Raw genomic sequence first — 20,124 nt, forward strand, 5'->3', positions numbered from 1 at the left:
TTTGCATCTATTGTCTTTTGTTTTGGATGGTTTTGTATTGTTGCCTAAACATTTTAAAGCCCAGCAGATCTTTAGTTGGACCTGGCAGAGGGCTGCCTGTTGGCACCGTCCTCTGCCTTTATAGTGGCACATTGCTTAGGCCTGTCTCCTAGCACGCTGCAAGTGTATGTTCAATGGAGGAAACCCAGCAGTCGTCCAACAGCTGAATGAGGTCACATTCCTGCCTTCTTTCCTCTTAACAATCCTCCTGGTTTTAGCTCTGTCCCCCCTTCGCCCCTGTGTCTCCTGCTTTGGGTCCTCTGGCCAGAAACTGCTTTTTGCCAAAGGTGAGGGTCCAGAGAAAAAGAAGCCCAAAGCCTTGGGACCCTGCACCCAACATGGGAGACCTGGAGGAAGTTCCTGGCTCCAGCAGCAACTGTGCTCTAGGCTTTAGATCGGCACAGCACTGGCTGTTGCGATCACTTGGGGAATGAATCATCAGGCAAAAGATCTTCCTCTCTGTTTCTCCTCCTTTCTCTGTATATCTGACATTCCAATAAAAATAAATAAATCTTTAAAAAAATGATAGCACAAGACACACGTATCTGCATTAAGAAAGAGGATTGGATACATACATGCATGCAAAGATCTTTAAAAAGTTTGCAGAAAAGGGAAAATCCCAGTCACATGCCTGTGACTGGGAGAATCCACAAGAGGTCAGGCTTAATGCTGGGGATCATAGCTCCCTGTCCGCCACTGCCAAGTGGTGGGTGAACCCTGCAGTCTTGCATGTGTAGAATCACTAACTAGGGACATCCATGGATAAGGTCACAGTACGTGTAGGTGAGCAAAGAATCCAGATGGACATCCAATAACAGGGCCACTGTACGTGCAGGTAAGAGAGGGGACTGAGACCTGGTGGTTTGGAGGGAAGAGACTGGAAGATCTGTATGAGTCAGACTGATGCACCAGCCCACAACAGAGTCCTGAGTCGGTCTTGTTAGCATGAAACATGGCTGACCACCACACACACTCCTGTGCACACACAAGCTATGGCTGGGGTCTGTCTGGCAGGACTAGATTCCAGTACCTGACTGAATATCGAACAGAGACAGGTCACATTAGGCAGGGCCATTACACTAACCACCACGCAAGAGAACCCTGTCCGGGGTTAGATTTTGTGGGGGATATGTGGGCCAAACCCTATGGAAATACAAGTCTCACTGATTAGCTCAAGATCTGGCATGGTGATAGGCTGAGCTAGGTGTGACTATGGAACCTGCCAACATTCACAGGTACAAGGACCAAGAATAGTCTGGGCACGTCCAGGCTGTAGCACCCAAATGTGCATCTTAAAACAGGGTGTGAGGTGGGCTGCGCCACAACATTCACCAGCTCATACTAGGCCAAGATGGAGGGGCAGGCTAACCTGGGCAAGGGGCTAGCGCCTGCTAGAATGAGTAGATCTAGGTCTGGGAGTGGGTCAGTGGGAGAACTTGGGAAACTCCCCTAGTGGGTCATGGCTCCCACTGGGGAGCACATGGCCCAGGCCTGGAAGTCAGGCAGGCTGGGCAAGGTAGCTCCAACTGTTGGCAAATGTGTGGGTTGGTTTTGGAAGAGTGCGGACCAGGCAGGGCCAAGCAAAACTTAGCTCACCGGCAAGTGCAGAAACCAGACTGGAGCACAGTTGCTGCTGGGCCAGGCTGTCACAACTACAGGTTTGCATGAGCCAGGGACAGGAGCAGACCTAGCAGGGCCAGGATGCAGCACCCATCAGCAAGACTTGGGACTAGAGGCAGGCCGGGTCAGGCCAGGCTAGAGAATGGTACCCATGGGCATACATCTGATTCAACTCGGGGGCAAACCATGCTGAGCCAGTTCATATCACCTGCTGACAAATCAGCCCAACTCCAGCAATTGCTGCCATTTGGGGAGTGAAGTAGCACTGCTAGAAGATCTTTGTGTGGGGCCCAGCATGACAGTGTAATGGTTAAGGTCCTCGCCTTGCACACCCAGGATCCCATATGGGAGCTGGTTCTATTCCCCTCAGCTCCAATTCCCATCCAGCTCCCTGCTTGTGGCCTGGGAAAGCAATCAAGGACGGCCCAAAGCCTTAGGACCTTGCACCCTCGTAGAAGACCCAGAAAGAAGTTCCTGGCTCCTGGCTTCGGATCCACACAGCACCAGCCATTGCAGCCACTTGGGGAGTGAACCTTTGGATGGAAGATCTTCCTCTCTGACTGTCCTCTCTGTACATCTGCCTTTCCAATAAAATAAATAAATCTTAAAAAAAAAAAAAAAAAAGATCTCTGTGTGGCCCAGGGAGGTAGCCTAGTAACTAAAACCCTCACCTTGCAACCACTGGATCCCATATGGGCACAAATTCATGTTCTGGCTGCTCTACTTCCCATCCAGCTCCCTGCCTGTGGCCTGGGAAAGCAGTCAAGCACAGCCCAAAGTCTTGGGACCCTGCACCCCTCATCAGAGAACTAGAAGAAGCTCCTCTGGCTGTTGCAACCGCTTGGGGAGTGAATCATCAGACCAAAGATCTTCCTTTCTATTTCTCCTCTCTGTATATCTGACTTTCCAACAAAAATAAATCTTTAGAAAAAAAATTAAATTAAAAAAACATTTTTAAAAAAATCTGTGCCTCTCCTCTCAATAACTCTTTCTAATAAAAAGACAGATCTTTAACAAAAAAAATGATTTAGGGCCCGTCGGTGTGGCCTAGCAGCTAAAGTCCTCGCCTTGAATGCATCAAATTCCCATATGGGACCCTGCAGCTGCGTGGGAGACTTGGACGAAGCTCCTGGATCCTGGCTTCGGATCAGCATAGCATCGGCCGCTGCGCTCACTTGGATAGTGAATCCTTTGACGGAAGATCTTCCTCTCTGTCTCTCCTCCTCTCTGTATATCTGACTTTCCAATAAATAAATAAATCTTTAAAAACAAAAAAAAAAGAAAAAAATGATTTAAAATAGTTAATTTGAATCTCAATCCATGCAGAACACAGGACATACAACCTATACTGGAGGAAAATCTCCCGTAGACACCAGGTAACAGACAAGAAGCATCACTATTACTACTTGCACCTCAAGGTTCACTCTCAGGTGCATCTGTCAGACACTCTGTAGCAGCAGAAGAGAGAGCCTGGGCAGGGGTGGGCAGGGAAACAACCAGACAAGCTCCATGAGCTCAAACACAACAGGACCCACGTTTGCTGGAGGCCTTGTCTGCTCCCCTCAGCAGCACAGCATGGCTCAGCACTTCCATAGAGAAAAGGCGGGTATTTGGTGCGACATGGCCACAGCTGTTTTGGTGTAATCCACATCTTGTCCTTTAGGTGATACAACTGTGCCTAACCTAGTGGGATAAATACATTAATTAAGATAACCTGCTGGACTGGGCTGAACTTGGCTGGGCTGGGTTGGGTTGCCAGGCAGGACTATGGAATATCTCTTATCCAATGCCTGGAAAGTTAATGTTTCTTGAGAGAGATCGGGGCAGTTAGGTCAACCATGGGCTATCTATCTGTGTCTAGCTTAACCTGAAAGTCCTATGTTAGTTTGTTTTTTGTCACTGTAACTAAAATACTTGGGAAGAAGAGTTACTTCTGAAGGAAGCAGGTTTATTTGATCTCCTAGGCCCACAGTACAACAACTGGCAGCCCCATTAGTGTGGCGTCTAGCTGAGGAACATGTGCAAGCCAGGCGGAAGGAAGCAGGTCCGGAGGTGCACGTGCTGGCATGTAAGGAGCAGCTGTCACAGGCTGAAGCTGTTGTGGAGAGTCTCAAGAAAAGGATTACAGAAAGTGTAATTTATTGGGAAACTCTGGGTCAGGTTCATGATCACCTCTGCTGGAAGGAGACACTGAGTCAGTAATAAAGGCTTGTTTTGGGTTGGATGGTAATTTGGATGTCCCTCAAAGAGCCACGTGAACAAGGGCTTGATCCCAGAGTTTTACACTAATGCATTTAGAGCAGAAGTTGGTCAAGTTTATGGTGTTTGAAAGGGTAACCTGAGAGTGCGATTAGATTGGGTTAGGTTGCCAGGACCCATGTTGGAGTTGTGGCTTTGTAAGGGGAGCTCACACATACAAGAAGCTCTAGTTCCTTGTATCAGGGAGATTACACTGATATCATTAACAATCTCACAGACAACAAAAGAGCTGAGCAGACTTAGAGATACCTCAATGAAAAGTCGATTTAATGCAAAAACTGAATTCTCATGTACAAAAACAAAATCCATCAACTCAGTAATAGAATTTTTAAAAGACAAGGAAAATGAAGAGTGACTACTCAGTAAGCAGGAATAATAGAGCAAAGAAGCTGAAATCAAACCGAGTGACACACAAAGGGTATTCATCTTCACTGTCTCAGGGTCCTCCAGGAAACGTGACCAGATCAGGCCTGGCTAGCAGTGGTAAGTCAGAAAACAGCTCACTTACACATGCTGCACCCCAACTGTGTGCCAAGTCCTCTGCCTGTTGCTGGAGATGTTAGGATAAAAGCAATGGAGTCGGCTCCAAGATCACAGCTGAGTGCCAGCGCTGGCTCAGCACCACGTGTAGAATGTGGAATGAAACTGTAGGGCTTTTGCCACCTGCTCTTTGCCACCCTGTGGGTTCTTGCATCATCCTATTCTATTTTCTTCTTAGCACTGATGTGCTATCTATCCTGTTAGAACGTAAACTCTGGGGCCAGTGCAGTGGCACAGTAAACTAATTCTCTTCCTCCTGTGCCGGCATTCCATGTGGGTGTCCTGACTGCTCCAACAGGCTACTTATACCCTGGGAAAGGAATGAAGAATGAATGGCTCAAGTTCTTGGCCCCTTGCACCCACGCAGGAGCCCCAGAGGAAGCTCATGGCTCTGGCTGTCAGAGCCATTTGAGCAATGAACCAGCAGATGGAAGAACTCTCTATAACTCTTTCAAATAAAAGTAAATAAATCTCTTAAACAAACAAACCAAAAAATGACTAGCTGACCCAACCTGACCCTTGTAGCCATTTGAGTGTGTCACCCTCTCTTTCCTTTAAAAAATTAACTCACTAATTGATTTGGTAACCAATCTGTGAACAGATCCTTGAACAAATTCTAGAAGAGAATAAAGTAATCGCTGGTTGCCAACCACAGGTTAGTAAATGCACGCACACATACACACACACACTTTTGTCTCTTTCTGCTGTCACGACAGCAGGAAGCAGAGGCACCTTCCGCCTGTTCACAAACATGTACATGAAACACAGTGTGACCTCAAAGACTCTACTAAAATGCTCAAATCCATACTTCCTGTTTTATTAGCCATAGTAAACACAAATATAAATCAGGTCTTTCAGAGCCAATACAGTCGCATAGCATGCTAATCCTCTGCTTTCGGTGCCCACATGCCATATGGGCACCAGTTCATGTTCTGGCTGTTCCACTTTCCAACCAGCTCACTGCTAACTGCCTGGGAAAGCAATAGAGGATGGCCCAGGGACTTGGGATCCTACGCCCAAATGGGAGACCCAGAAAAGGCTCCTGGTTCCCAGAATCGGACCAGCCCAGTTTCAAGCCAGTGTGGCCATCTGGGAAATGAACCAGCAGACCAGCGGATAGAAGATCTCTGTTCTTTATCTCTAAACTCTTTCAAGTAAAAATAAAGGAATTTTTTTTAAAGATTTATTTTTATTATTATTTTTTTTATTGGAAAGGCAGATATACAGAGAGGAGAGACAGAGAAGAAGATCTTCCATCCGATGATTCACTCCCCAAGTGAGCACAACGTCCGATGCTATACCGATCTGAAGCCAGGAGCCTCTTCCGGGTCTCCTGCGCGGGTGCAGGGTCCCAAAGCTTTGGGCCGTCCTCGACTGCTTTCCCAGGCCACAGGCAGGGAGCTGGAAGGGAAGCGGGGCTGCCGGGATAGAACTGGCGCCCATATGGGATCCCGGGCGTGCAAGGCGAGGACCTTAACCACTGCGCCACCGCGCCGGGCCCAGGAATATTTTTAAAAACAAAAAATCTGGACTTTCTCTCAGTTTCCTTATACAGAACTCCTAAAATTCTTATGTATTTGGAGCCAAGTAGCTCCTGGACAAAGGTTAGTCACCACAAAGACCAGAGGGTCTTTGAGAGGGTGGCAACTTCCTTCCCCACTTCTAAGAAGGAGGGAAACAGCTGGGGTCTCGGTTACACAATCTCCTGAGCACCTGCAGCCGCTGAGCTGCCGTGGGGTGGAGGCCAGAACAGGGAACAGCGCTCCGACCGCCTTTCCCGACTCCTGCTCCTTGCCCTGTACGTGCCTTCCACTTGGCTGTTCCCGAGGGGCATGGTTTAGAATAAACTAATAAACTTATTCTCCTGCACTGGGTGATTCATGTTAGGGAAGTCACAGGAATCCCTGAATCTGTAGTTGGCTAGCAGAAATGTGAGTAGATCTGGAACTTCCATTTTTGCCTTAGGAAAAAAAAAAGTCTGGTTACACCAGAACATAAAACAAGAGTAAAAAACTAGTGAGCAGATTCAGTACACGTAGGTCTGAAGGAAAGTAAACTTCACCTGCTTGGCTCATGACACCTGAAAGAAGGTACTGGAAACGACAAAGGTGAGCAATTAAAAATTCCTCTTACTCACAGTCTGGGCTTCCTCTCTGTGATCATGGCAGACCAGGCCTGGTGGGCACAGCCCAGCCTCGCCCGAGGCCCAGGTGAACGGGAGAAATTCTGTGGAGATGCTCTCACACCCCAGGGGTCCTAAGCACTTCCAAGATAAGGATAATAAAGGACAGTTCCCACAGCCCAGGATTCAAGACGCCACATTCAAGCAGCAGGAAGGCTGCAAATAAAACTGACATTAGCTCATTGCTGCCATTCTCATTACAGCTGCCCAGCACTTAAGAACTACAATAGGAGATCAAGTAAAACAAAAAGAAAATTAACCCTCCCTAGACAGACATGGCACGAGCAGGATGCTATGTAATAAACATACAGTAGTTCCCAGGAGGGCAATGGTAATCCTGGACCACAGCAGAGGCCTCCCTGCCTTGCCAAGCTCTAAATCCCATGTGGGCATGACACCAAAAGCCCTCCCCTGCTCACACTTTTTTCCTGTCCATTTCAGTACCACGAGGGCCTGTGAACAGCCAACCAGAGCTTTCAGGCTTCTCAGCTCCTTCCAACCACACTCACCCCACAGCATCTTGTACAGCAAAAGTCCAAACAGACAGAAATAACCTCGGAGCCTTAGAGAGCTACCGACCCTGCAGGAAGAAAGTCAAGTTGAAAGGACAAAGATGCCAGCTGAGGACAACATCACAACTTCAAGGTCACACCAGCTAGACCCAGAGAGAATAGCAAGGGTGAGTTAACCTTTTCAGAAAGGACTTAGGAACGCAAACAATAAGAAGCAATTAATCTAAGTGTGGTTGTTTGGAATAATTGTTATTCTTTTTTTCTGTTCTTTTTTTAATGTTCTATTTTCTAGTGAGTACATAAGGAAGTTCCTTTCCTTTCTTTCTGGTCACAAAAACCCAGTATAATAGACTAGGTCTGTGCAATTGAAATGACTCATTGTGAAAAGAAAGAGCAGCATGAACTGAACATGTGCTGGAAAGGCCAATTCCCAGGACTCGCCCACCCCCAGGTCACAGCCTCAGGGAGCAGAGCCCACCACACCAAAGCAACCTGGTGTGACCAGCAGTTTGAGAGAACCCTTGGGTTGAGGGTTTGCAAATTTAATTCTTGGAGCTTCCCATTGCTGAGACAAGGTGGCTAGACCACTTCTGCTAATATCAGGGTTCCTCTGTAACAGGGGTTTGCAAACTTTAACGAACACAATGGTATGTGACCACTGTATGCGCGGGCACCTGTCCCAAGATACAGATTCAAGAACACATTTTAACAGGTGCATTTGCCTCCAGCCCCACCATACCCATCTGCTGGTGGCCCTGCACTCATCTTTTTTTTTTTTTTTTAAGATTTATTTTTATTGGAAAAGCAGATATAAGGAGAGACAAAGAGGAAAATATTCCACCCACTTTTTCACTCCCCAAGTGACCACAATGGCTGGAGTTGAGCCGATCTGAACTCAGGAGCTTCCTCTGGGACTTTCACATGAGTGCAGGGTCCCAAGGATTTGGGCCGTCCTTGACTGCTTTCCCAGGCAACAAGCAGGGAGCTGGATGGGAAGCAGAGCTGCTTGGACTCAAACTAGTATCCATATGGGATCCATGCAAGCTGTGGACTTTTAATCACTAGGTTACCATGCCGGGCCCCTACCCCCCCACCCCCCACACACACTGATCTTGCCCTTTCACAGCACCAGGGCAAAGCCAGCAAACCATCCTCGGTTCCCTCCCAAGAAACTCCTCCCTCAGACATCCTCCAGCCTTGCTACTATAGTACCATGGGGTTCTGCCAGCCTATGACACGCCTTCACAGTTTTCCCTTCTTTCCTACAAAAGATTAGCTTAAAGAAAAGGCCACATTCAATATCTTTCTTTAGAGGAAAAAAAAAGCTACAAAATCAGCAGGAAAGCTATCGATTAGCATAAGATATAATGAAACCATTAATGTTCTCTGGGGAGGAAGCAGAGGGAAGAAACCCTACACCTACAAAACTGCATCATCATAAATTAAAAAATACATATTTCTTTTAATCCAAGAAATACAACTACCAGCAGGCATGAGGGCAACGAGGTGCACCTGCAGTGTGGCGGGAGTCGTGGGAAAGCTTGAGAGAAGGACTGGCTTCAATTTCTAGCTCTGCTCTCTACTATGAAAACCCAATTTTCTCCTTTTTCTCTCTCCTTAAAATAATAAACGTAAAGAGCCCTAAACTGAGGTTACTAAGAAACAATTTGACAACGTGAAGACTGCAGGGCGGCCAGCCCAAACTTTGTCCCCTGTGGCAAGGTGCCTGCTCACCCCAAGATTTGTGCCTGGCGATACTTTTCCTTCTTTTTCTGTAGGTACAGGAAATCTTGGATGTGATGATGAAAAAATGGAAAGTGAATCCCAAGGGAAAGTACAAATTACACAAACCACTACTTCTCAGACAAAAACTATGAAATATTCAAACTGCACAACAGTAAGAACCTCCCCCCCAAAACACAGTTGTCTGTGAGACAATCAATTCCTCTAGAGGAAAACACTCAGAAACCAGAAAGAAAAATGCAAAGAAATGAAAAATCTACATTTAAGGAAGTTCTACTACAATCTGTATTTTCCTCAAATTCAACTATAATAGAACCAACATAAAATACAGTCTTAAAAATGAAGCTTGGGGCATGGCACAGTAGATTAGTGGCCAAGTTCTCGCTTTGCACCCCCCAGGATTCCATGTGGATGCCAGTTCTAATCCCGGCAGCTCTGCTTCCCATCCAGCTCCCTGCTTGTGGCCTAGGAAAGCAGTCAAGGGCGGCCTAAAGCCTTGGGATCTGCACTGGTGTGGGAAACCTGGAGGAGACTCCTGGCTCCTGCCTTCAGATCAGCTCAGCTCTGGCCATTGCAGTCACTTGGGGAGTGAATCAATGGACGGAAGCTCTTCCTCTCTGTCTCTCCTCTCTGCATATCTGACTTTGCAATTAAAAAAAATTAAAATTAATCTTTTTTTAATTAAAAAGAAAATGAAGCTTAATATGTATAAAACCTTTCTATAAAGATTTTTCTAAAGCAAATCATAAACATATTAAAGGTAGAAAATTATGAGGCTGGCACTGTGGCACAGCACATTAAGCTACCGCCTGCAGCACTAGCATCTGGAATGGGTACCATTTTGAGTCCCCAGCTGCTCCATTTCCTATCCATTTCCAGATCCCTGACAACGCCCCTGAGAAAACCAGAGAGGATGCCCCAAGCACCTGGGCCCCACAGCTGGGAGACCCAAACACATCCCAGCTCCTGGCTATCTCAGGCATTTAAAGAGTGAAACTGTGGATGCAAGATCTCATCCTCTGTCTCTCCCTTTCTCTCTCTCTCTAACTGTCTTGCAAGTAAATAAATAAATATTTTTAAAAAGTAAAAAATTGTTCTAAATGGCAAAAATGTCACACCTGAAGCCCACCCAGTTAGAATCAATAAATAGGACAATTCTGTTTTCCTTTCTAATCATGATCTTTAAACAATTAAAACAATCATCTAAATATATTGAATAGGGCCCAGCATAATGGCTCAGTGGCTAAACGTTTGCATTGCATGTGCCAGAATTCCATATGGGCACCAGTTCATGTCATGGCTGCTCCACTTCCCATCCAGCTCCCTGCATGCAGCCTAGGAAAGCAGTAGAAGATGGTCCAAAGTCTTGGGAGCCTGCACCCACATGAGAAACCCCGAAGAGACTCCTGGGTGCAGATGGACTCAGTTCCAGCCATTGCAGCCATTTGGGGACTGAACCAACAGACGGAAAGTCTTTGTCTCTCCTTCTCTCTGTGAATCTGCCTTTCCAATAAAAATAGACAAATATTTGAAAGTTTTAAAAAAAAACCATGATGAATAAAAACACACAGATTGCACAATTGGCCCTTAGCCTAGAAGGAGTGAGCATTGCAGTGCTATGCCTTAAGCACACTAAGGACACCCACACTCCAGTTCCAAATGCCAGTTCGAATCCCAGCTACTCCACTTTCACTCCAGCTTGCTAAGGTACTTGAGAAATGGCAGACAACAGCTCAAGTGCCTGAGTGCCTGGCACCCACTATGAGACCCAGTCACAGTTCCTGCTCCTGACTTTTGCCTCATTTGGAAAGTACACAAGACTATACAGCTCTCTCTTTTTCATCTCTCTGTCTGTCTCTCTCCCTTTCTATTTTCCTGTCACTCCCCCTTTCAAACAAATAGGTAAATAAACGTCACAAAAAAATTTTTTTGAAAAGAAGGAAAAGGAAAAGAAAGAAGACACGCAGGCACCTGGGTTCAATGCCTGGCTCTAGCTCCTGACCCACCGTCCTGCCCCTACATCCCACACAAGGCCACAGTGACCACTCCAGTAACTGGGCCCCTGCCATGCACATGGAGACCTGATGATTTCCCAGCTCCTAGCTCACTGCAGCCCAGCATGAGCCACTGACGGCCGTGCAGTCATAGAGCAGCACAGAGGAGCACCCCAAACGCACTATCTACCTTTCAAATCAATTAACAAACAGAAACTCTTATATACATAAATACACACTATGTATTTTTCCAGACAGTTTTTCTTCAAAGACTTTCCAAAACTAGTATTTGATGAAAAACACCCTTAGAAAAGTCCTAATTCATTAATAAAGATTGCAGGGCTAGGAAGAAACATAAAGCATTTTTAAATACACAGAATGAGCTACTGATACACAGAAAGAAAACAACAGAGTGAAACAAACTCAGCATGCAGAGTGAGAAGATGCCGGACAGGAAGCGGCACCCGTGACTCCGTCATGTCATGCGTGCAAGGCTCCAGAGCAAGCAAAACTGGCACCAGAGAAGGAGCGCATCCACTCTGCCTCTACACGGTGAGGACAGCACCGGACCAGGACAGGCATCAGGAACCCCCGGGCCAGAGTAATGGGACACAGTTTACTTTCACCAAAAGTTACAGGATAGTAAACTTAAAAGGTACACATCTCATGTGTGCATTTTAATGTACATACATTTTGCCCGGAAGACAAAATCTGAAAGGAAACTCAACAATATGCAGCACATGTCCAGGGCAGCTGGGTGAAACATACTGATAGATGAACACAGTACTTTGGGGCCAGGAGCCCTGTCATGATCACGGGTCACAGGGAGGGGGTTCACAGCCTCTCACTGCACACATCCTTCAGTTATTCCGCACGCATGTGGAAATCTCAAAAGGATATCAGAAAAAAAAAAAAAAACACTGCTGCTAGCTGTTGCAATGGATAAGAGTTTACTAACATTTTTCCCACACATTTTTAAGTAGACACCACCTCGATTTACTCCACAAAGAGAAACAGAAAAACTTTCTAAAGCAGCAGTATCATCCACCTAGGTGACTTTCACGTAGAGAGATCAACAAACTTAGCAGTGGACCTCAACTGAGCCGGGTATAGTCAGCCATTTCTTCCCCAAGCTTCAGTGGATATTTTGATACATTGCCAAAGTCAAGAACAATGGACTTGCTGAGTTTTCATAACCACGGGCATAAATAGGACTGTGTGTCTGGCATTCCCAGGGCAGGCCTAAAGTTTCCATAATGTGTATCATATACTCCTACAAGAGTTAAATAGGAAACAAAAGATATCAAGAATAAACAGCTCCATTTTAATCTCACAACAAGTAATATTAATAATTAGCCAAGGGAAGACTTGCTATAAAAACTTAAATAGTAAATACTAACAGTTACCTGCACACAAAGGATCACAGGTGACCACCACAAAAGTAGGCAGATGATTTTGCAATGAAAATGTCTTCAATTTCCATTTAAAACATGAAATCCAGGCAACTTGTAATGTTAACTAATTTTTGGGTTACAATAACCAAAGTTAACAAATTCAAATACTTCTTTTTCTGTAACATTGTAGAATTTCATTACAATGCAATTTATAATAGTCATAGTCAAAGGCGCTTTACCTTTTCTAGCAGGAAGCTCTCCGTTCTGCGTTAACTCAGTCCCGGTATATATAATTTCTCCATCTTTAACCATTTCATTCCACAGACCACACAATCCATCTCTCGTGAATGCAAGCTGGAAAGGATAAACAACACAAATTTACAGAGTGCTCCTATTCAGCACTGCAATTTTTTAAAAAATTACATGAGGGTCGGGTTGTTATCTCATTCAATCTATCAATCAACAGCACAGTAATAAACAGTTTATTCAATAATCCATTCAAAAGTAAGTAACATTTCATGAAAACCACCCAAGAAATATGTTAACTTTTGAAAAAGATACACAGACACACACATGCAATAAAGACAAGTCAAAACTGATAACATTGATTATTTATGGGGAAGACAGGAAGGTGTAGCAAGACACAGTGAAATCAAGAATGTGAACATATCATACATATCTTCTTTATTTATTTATTTTTATTGGCAAGTCAGATCTACAGAGAGAAGGAGACAGAGAGAGAAAGATCTTCCATCCACCGCTTCACTCCCCAAGTGGCCACAATGGCTAGAACTGAGCCAATCCAAAGCCAGGAGCCAGGAGCTTCATCCGGGTCTCCCATGTGGGTGCAGGGTTCCAAGAGAACCAAAATTGGGGTAATGGTCTCGGCTGGACATGCTGCAGCGTCCCTCAACAAGGGAGTGGACGGGTCTGGCACGCAATAGACTGGGCTAGACTCCAGCATCCACTGGTACTCAGAAGAGTCAAGTGTGTGTAGGATGGGCTGGGCTAAGTTTCCGCTCCCTCTAAGCCACACAAGAGCTGTGTCAGGCCATGGACCAGGACTGGCTGAACTGTCACATGCAACAGTAAAAACCAGGCTAAGTATGGGCCTGTTGGGCAAGGCCACTGTTCCTGCCAGGACAGGAGGTGGGCTAAGTCAGCCCAGGTCAAGGACCCACCAGTGTACATGAGATGTGCCACTGAGAGAAGATCCAATAGGGGAGCCCGGTTGCAGGTGAGCACAAAAACCAAAGCAAAGAACAGCTCAGAGCAGACCAGGTTACAGTACCTGCCAGCACACATGGCTCAGGTGTGAGGCAGGCCAGGCTGTGCCAATTCATAACACACACACACTGGCAGATCTGAGAACTGGGATGAGATGCGGGACAGGATGGGTCTGGCCACATCACCAAGCAGTTCACACTAGGGTCAGGGCTGAAGGCTGGGGGCTGACTGCAGTGGGTTGGGTGGCAGTTCCAGCCAGCAAGAACTGGAACAGGGGCTAACCAGGCCAGGCCAGGCTGCACCATCTGCCAGCAAATGCCGAGGTGAGACAGGCCATGCTAGACTGGACTGCTGCACCCACCAGCACACACAAGACCAGGGTAGGGGGGTGAGCCTGGTAGGAGAGTAGTAGAGACTCCACTGCTGAGCCACTGCTCAGGCTGGTGAGTATGAGAGCTGGAACTGGGGGCAGACCAGGCTGGGCAGAGCTAAAACACCTGTTGGCCTACATGTGAACTGGGTTAAGCAAAGAGCCAGGCTGGGTATCTGGTTGTATCCACTGACACAGGCATGAGCCAGAATAAAGACAGGCGGGTCATGCTTTGCCACAGCATCAGCTGGCAAGTGCTGGCACTGGGGCACATCCTGTCGAGCTAGATTGCAGAACTACCTGGAGAGTGCAAGATCTCCAGGGCTGAGAGTGGGTCTATGGAGAGCTTGTGGGATCCTCTCTGATGGGCTGCAACCCCCACTGGTGAGCACCAGAACCAGGGCTGAGGGTGGGTCTGGCCGGACAAGCGGTGGCACCCGCTGGAATGAGCATGGGCTGGAGGGTAGTCGATTGTGTTGAGGTAGGCTTTAGTGCCCAATGATATATACAAGATTCCACTGGGATGTGGGGCAAACAAAACCAATCCACTGCACATGCTAGCAGGCACAAGAACCAGAGCTGGGGGGCCAGTCCAATGAGAGTTATTGGGGGGTCTCTGACTGGGCTGCAGACCCCCCTATGGTATGTGAGGGCTGAGAGTGTGTTGGGCTGGGCTGGGCTGAGCTGCAGCACCCATCGGATTGCTGAGGATGGAGGGCAGAACAAACTGATCAACAACCCCAGTGAGGTTGACAGCAAACATTGGGCTAATGAAGACTAAGAAGGTGGACTATGACAGCCAGTCAACCTTGGAAGGATTTCTTCATCCGTGGAGCAGTGATATCAGCAGCATCTTAGAACTACTGAACACCTGAGCAGAACGCTCAGAAAACGCTCCACAATGGGGACCCTGGGATGACTGAATGGCAGTTTCCCATCCTCCAGGTAATGCCGCAGTTGGGAGGCTGGGAGTGGTTTCTCCTCTTGTAACCTCTTGGCCCGAAATACAAGAAGCAAATGTATAAACAATGGTCACATCACTGTCCCCTGATCCTCGACCCTTCCCACTCTGATCAACTACGTAAATATCGTCAAGGGCCTGAAGCGGGGGGCCTAGCGGCTAAAGCTCTCACCTTGAACGCGCCAGGATCTTATATGGGCACTGGTTCTAATCCCCTCAGCTCCAATTCCCATTCAGCTCCCTGCTTGTGGCCTGGGAAAGCAGTTGAGGGTGGCCCAAAGCCTTGGGACCCTGCACCCATGTGGAGGACCTAGAAGAAGCTCCTGGCTCCTGGCTTCAGATCAGCTCAGTTCCAGCCATTGCAGCTACTTGGGGAGTAAACCAACGGATGGAAGATCTTCCTCTTTGTCTCTCCTCCTCTCTGGAAAGTATATCTGACTTTCCAATAAAAATAAATAAATATTTAAAAAATTAATCATTCAAGTAATTAGCTATGTATTAAAAGAATATCAAGGGATCTTCGAATCATATTCATCATTATTCGAATATGTTCTAATTTCATCAAGAAAAAGGAATACTATCCAAAGAAAATTGTCTTAATGATCTAAGGAGCCAGCATTGTACCCACATCCCATAAAACCAATGGTTTTTGCCTGGCGGCTCCACTTCGAATCCAGCACCTGGTAATGGTCTAGGAAAAGCAACAAAGAAACCTTGTGTTTGCATCCCTGCACCATGGAGACCCAGATGAAGCTCCTAACTCCTGGTTTCAGCCTGGCGCAAGCTGATGCAGCCCTCTGGGGATTGAACTAGCAGAAGGAATATCTCTCTCTCTCTCTTTTTTTCTCTCTCTCTCTTTCTTCTTCTTCTTCTTCATCATCATCTTCTTCTCTCTGTATTAACTGTTGAAAATTTAAGAAACTGAATTGGAAACCTTGCTGTGAACTGTATTTTTGAGTACATGTATGTGTTTCATTCGTAGGAGAGGCACCGCGACAGCAGTTGGTACAGCCAGTATGCAGACACTGGTCCCCGAAATGTCACTTCCCGACAAGCAAGCAGGGCTCTTGGCTGCGAAAGGCCGAGTCACGGGCCAATGCAGACAAAGGGAGCCTAAAATACCTCGTTTCCTCAACACACACACACACACACACACACACACACACACACACACAATGCTCAAAGACTGACAAGGACTGCAGGTCAAATATAGAAGAATATTGAGCAAGAAAACATGTAACAGTTATAATGAACCACAAAAGTGAGTAAAAATACATGAGTTCACAGTGATATTTAAAGAGAAAATAAAAACGGCCTCCTCCCATATCAGTGTGAATTAGACAAGGATTTCCAGAGCCAGCAGGACGGCCAAGGGGTCATCTCACAAGTGCACAGCAGACCCCTGTTCAGCAGAGGGCGGGGCAGCAGAAGCAGTCTTCTTTGCCACAAAACATATTTAAAATTCAAAGAGGCGTTTCTGTTTGCTCATCTTTCAACGGAAGGCCAGGTCCTTTTCTTTGTGCACAACGCCTACTCGTTCTTTGGCCATCGCTCTGGGAGGCAGCACCCACAGAATCAGCTCCTCTCTTCCAGCTCGGTCTCTCTGAAGGACACTGTGTGAGCCATCTCAGCAGAGAAGTCACTCCGATTTTTAAGATATTTTCTCTAACTCTCACAATACTTTCCCACCTACTTAACCTACTCAAGTTAAATTTTAGCATCCTACATTTATCCAAATGATCTGTAGTCAGCAAAACTCAACCAGATCCTGGCCCCCTCCATTATCTCCTCAGCTGACGAGCTGTCCCATTTGGGACTAGCATTTGCCCCTTCTAAGAAAAGGTCAGCTGACTCTGCACAATGCAATTAAGTTCAAAAAGTAAGATTGCTCTGCATAGGCCTGCTTGATCTGGTGAGAGGAAGTTCCCGAAAACAGACCGAGCCATCCCAGATGCTCTCACTAAGACTTGAAGAAGCAAGCAGTCAGGTTTCCTCTAAACTGCTTGAGAAAACAGGCAGCCTCTAAGAGCAAAGGTCTCCATCCTGGCACTGGAAGGAACGCAGATCTGCCCACAAGCTCCGGATGCTGACAACCTGACCGCACCCCGTGGGGACAGCAACAGAGGAGGACAGAGCAAAGTCGCCCAGACTCACAACTCACAAAAACCATCACAATTCAGATGAGTGTTGTTTTAAATTGCTAAATGTGTGGCTAGGGACTTGTCACATAGCAACAGAAAACCAATCCAGCACACAACTTAGTTTTCATAGAACAAGCGGCTTTCTCTCGGCACCATTTTATCTGTCCACATCACTAAAAAGGGGACTGCCATAAACATACATGCGACCCAAACAGATGACTCCTGTTAAAGAGCATAGAGATAACTCCTTCCTCAGGCCTCTGAGGCTTAAAAGAAAGCAAAGGAAAAGCTGTGTTCACCTGATCTCAGCAAGAGAAAGGCCATTATCACCTGCCGGTATGTACACACCCAGTCTCCAAGACAGTACATAGCAGACTGAGAAACAAACAGGGGCCACACTTGACAGCCCCACGCGTGCCATGCTCTAGGAATTACACACTCTCTCTAGACACTCGAGGGAACATATGAACCTATATCTTCAAGCCTCAACTCAGTACCAATGCAACGGCTACAAACAAGGAAAACTGGGGATGGTACGGTGACAGAGCACATTAATCCTCAGCCTGCAGTGCCAGCATCCCACACGGGCACCAGTTCAAGTCTCAGTTGCTCCACGCCCCAACCCAGCTTCCTATTTGCGGCTTTGAAAGCACCAGAATTTGGCCCAAAGTCTTGCAACCCTGCACTGGCATGGGAGATCAGAAGAAGCCCCTGACTCCTGGCTTCAGATTGGCTCAATTCCCACTGTTTCAGCCTCTGGGGAGTGACCAGCAAAGGGAGGCTCACTCTCTTCACTCTCTCAAACTATGACTTTTATTAAATGGGTCAATATTTAAAAAAAAAAAAAAAACTAAAACTAGAAAATTAATAGGCAATTTCCAGGAATAAAAACCTAAGCCAAGACAAGGACAGGTATAGTTATTTGAGATGAGAAGTGAAAGGAAAGGGCCCGACGGCGTGGCCTAGTGGCTAAAGTCCTCGCCTTGAACGCCCCGGGATCCCATATGGGCGCAGGTTCTAATTCCTGCAGCTCCACTTCCCATCCAGCTCTCTGTTTGTGGCCTGGGAAAGCAGTTGAGGACGGCCCAAAGCCTTGGGAACCTGCCCCCACGTGGAATATCCGGAAGAAGTTCCTGGTACATGGCTTTGGATCAGCATAGCATCGGCCGCTGCGCTCACTTGGGGAGTGAATCATCGGACGGAAGATCTTCCTCTCTGTCTCTCCTCCTCTCTGTATATCTGACTTTCCAATAAATAAATCTTTAAAAAAAAACTGAGTTTGTTAAATTATTAAAAAAAAGAAGAAGAAGAAGCAAAAGGAGAAAATGTGAGACAGGGAACTCCCAGGGCTGAGTACCTGTACCTCGGACGATGTTTCCATGAGTCTTTGGTTCCCAGGAGGCCGTGAACCCCGCCAGGTGTGCACCCTCCATCTTCCAGGAACAGTCACTGAGACTTGCACAAACCACTCCAGGTAAACCGAGGGGTACACCCTCTACCGCAGTGCCCATGCACATGCACACACGTGTACACACGCTCACAGAATAAATGTCTTAGATCTCAGCAGTATTCAAGGATAGAAACTCATATTTACGAGTCAGCTGGAAGGCTGATGTGATGGCTTGGATACAGACAGCAGTCTAGGACCTTTCCAGGCTCACTGTGCTACATGTATCAGGATTTGGGGATGCATTCGAGGCAGAGAGATATTAGTGGTTGGTGAAGTCCTTACACACACACACACACACACACACACACACACACACACACACACACACACACAGAGCTGCCCGGTACTGAACAGGACATCTACATACAGAAGAGCACTGAGTTCAAGACCTGGCCCTGCTTCTTGGCCCAGCTTCTTGCAATGGCTCAAGTATCTGGATCTCTGCCACCCAAGGGTGAACTATGGACTGAATTTCGGGGTTCCTGGCTTCAGCCTGGCCCTAGCATTTGGGAAACAAACCAGCCGAAGGAAGATCGCTGCATGTTTGTGTGTGTGTGTGTGTGTGTCTCTTTCTCTGCCTCTTAATTAATAATTTGGAAAAAAAAAAAAAGAGAGAGAGAGAAAAGCTACGAGAGGAAACATTTAAAGACTATAGCTAAGAGAAGAAGCACTTTGTACGGAAATAAGGATGACTCCTGCAGCCTACGCTCCCAACCCATGGGTAACATCTGAGGAAGAGTCTGAGGAGGAGCGTAAGTGCACGGGAATCCTGTTCTTGGAAGATGGAGGCTGCACACCTGGCAGGATTCAAGGCCTCCTAGGAACCAAAGGCTCGGGGAAACATCGCCCGAGGTACAGGAGCTGGGGCACGAAGGGTAGGGGACATTAGGAAGCTTCTCTGGGGGCAGCCAGGAATGAGCCAGGCTGCAGAGAGGCAGGAAAGGAAGCCCGGGAGGAGTGCTCCAAGAGGAGTGCTCCTACAGGACAGAGGCCCGGGAGGAGTGCTCCTACAGGACAGAGGCCCGGGAGGAGTGCTCCAGGAGGACAGAGGCCAGCACGAGAGCCCAAGGACAACGCACAACAGGAAAGTCATTGTGACATTGGCAAGAACAGAGGCTGGACAGGAAATGAACCACTTGGGTCTGCAAACTGAGTGCTTTGGACAACTGTCTCTAACTTGCTTGTCTACACAACAGCTCTCAATAGATAATGCAGTTTTTGAAATGTTCTGTCTTTAAGCTTTTGGCATACAAACACACATGCTTTTAATCAGTCACTTTTGGACTTAGTACCCTTTTCCAATGTTCTCTAACATGCTTTTTTTTAAAGATTTTTTAATTTTATTTTTATGCAAAGTGAGATATACAGAGAGGAAGAGAGACAGAGAGGAAGATCTTCCAACCGGTGATTCACTCCTCAAGTGACTGCAACAGCCAAAGCTGAACTGATCCGAAGCCAGGAGCCAGGAATTTCCTCCAGGTCTCACACTCAAGTGCATGGTCCCAAGGCTTTGGGTCGTCCTTGACTGCTTTCCCAGGCCACAAGCAGGGAGCTGGATGGGAAGCGGGGTTGCTATAACTAGAACTGGGGCTCATATGGGAATTTGGCACGCTCAAGGTGAGGACTTTAGCCACTAGGCCACCATGCCAGGCCCTGCTCTAACATCTGATCTCACACTTGTAAAACCATATA

At 46.9% G+C, this 20,124-nt stretch overlaps 1 protein-coding gene across 2 annotated transcripts in view; it reads right to left on the reverse strand.

Moving 5' to 3' along the window:
• HERC2 (HECT and RLD domain containing E3 ubiquitin protein ligase 2) overlaps positions 1–20,124 on the reverse strand; it is a 188,691-nt gene that overhangs the window by 156,057 nt on the left and 12,510 nt on the right. For both annotated transcript variants that reach the window (XM_040969236.1, XM_040969235.1), the window contains exon 3: positions 12,523–12,637. In XM_040969236.1, coding sequence (XP_040825170.1) covers positions 12,523–12,637 — 115 coding nt within the window. The remainder of the gene's footprint in view (positions 1–12,522; positions 12,638–20,124) is intronic.

This window comes from Ochotona curzoniae, unplaced genomic scaffold, assembly GCF_017591425.1.
Source record: "Ochotona curzoniae isolate NIBS_2020 unplaced genomic scaffold, NIBS_Ocur_1.0 scaffold_4701, whole genome shotgun sequence".
In the NCBI taxonomy this organism is placed as follows: Eukaryota; Metazoa; Chordata; class Mammalia; order Lagomorpha; family Ochotonidae; genus Ochotona; species Ochotona curzoniae.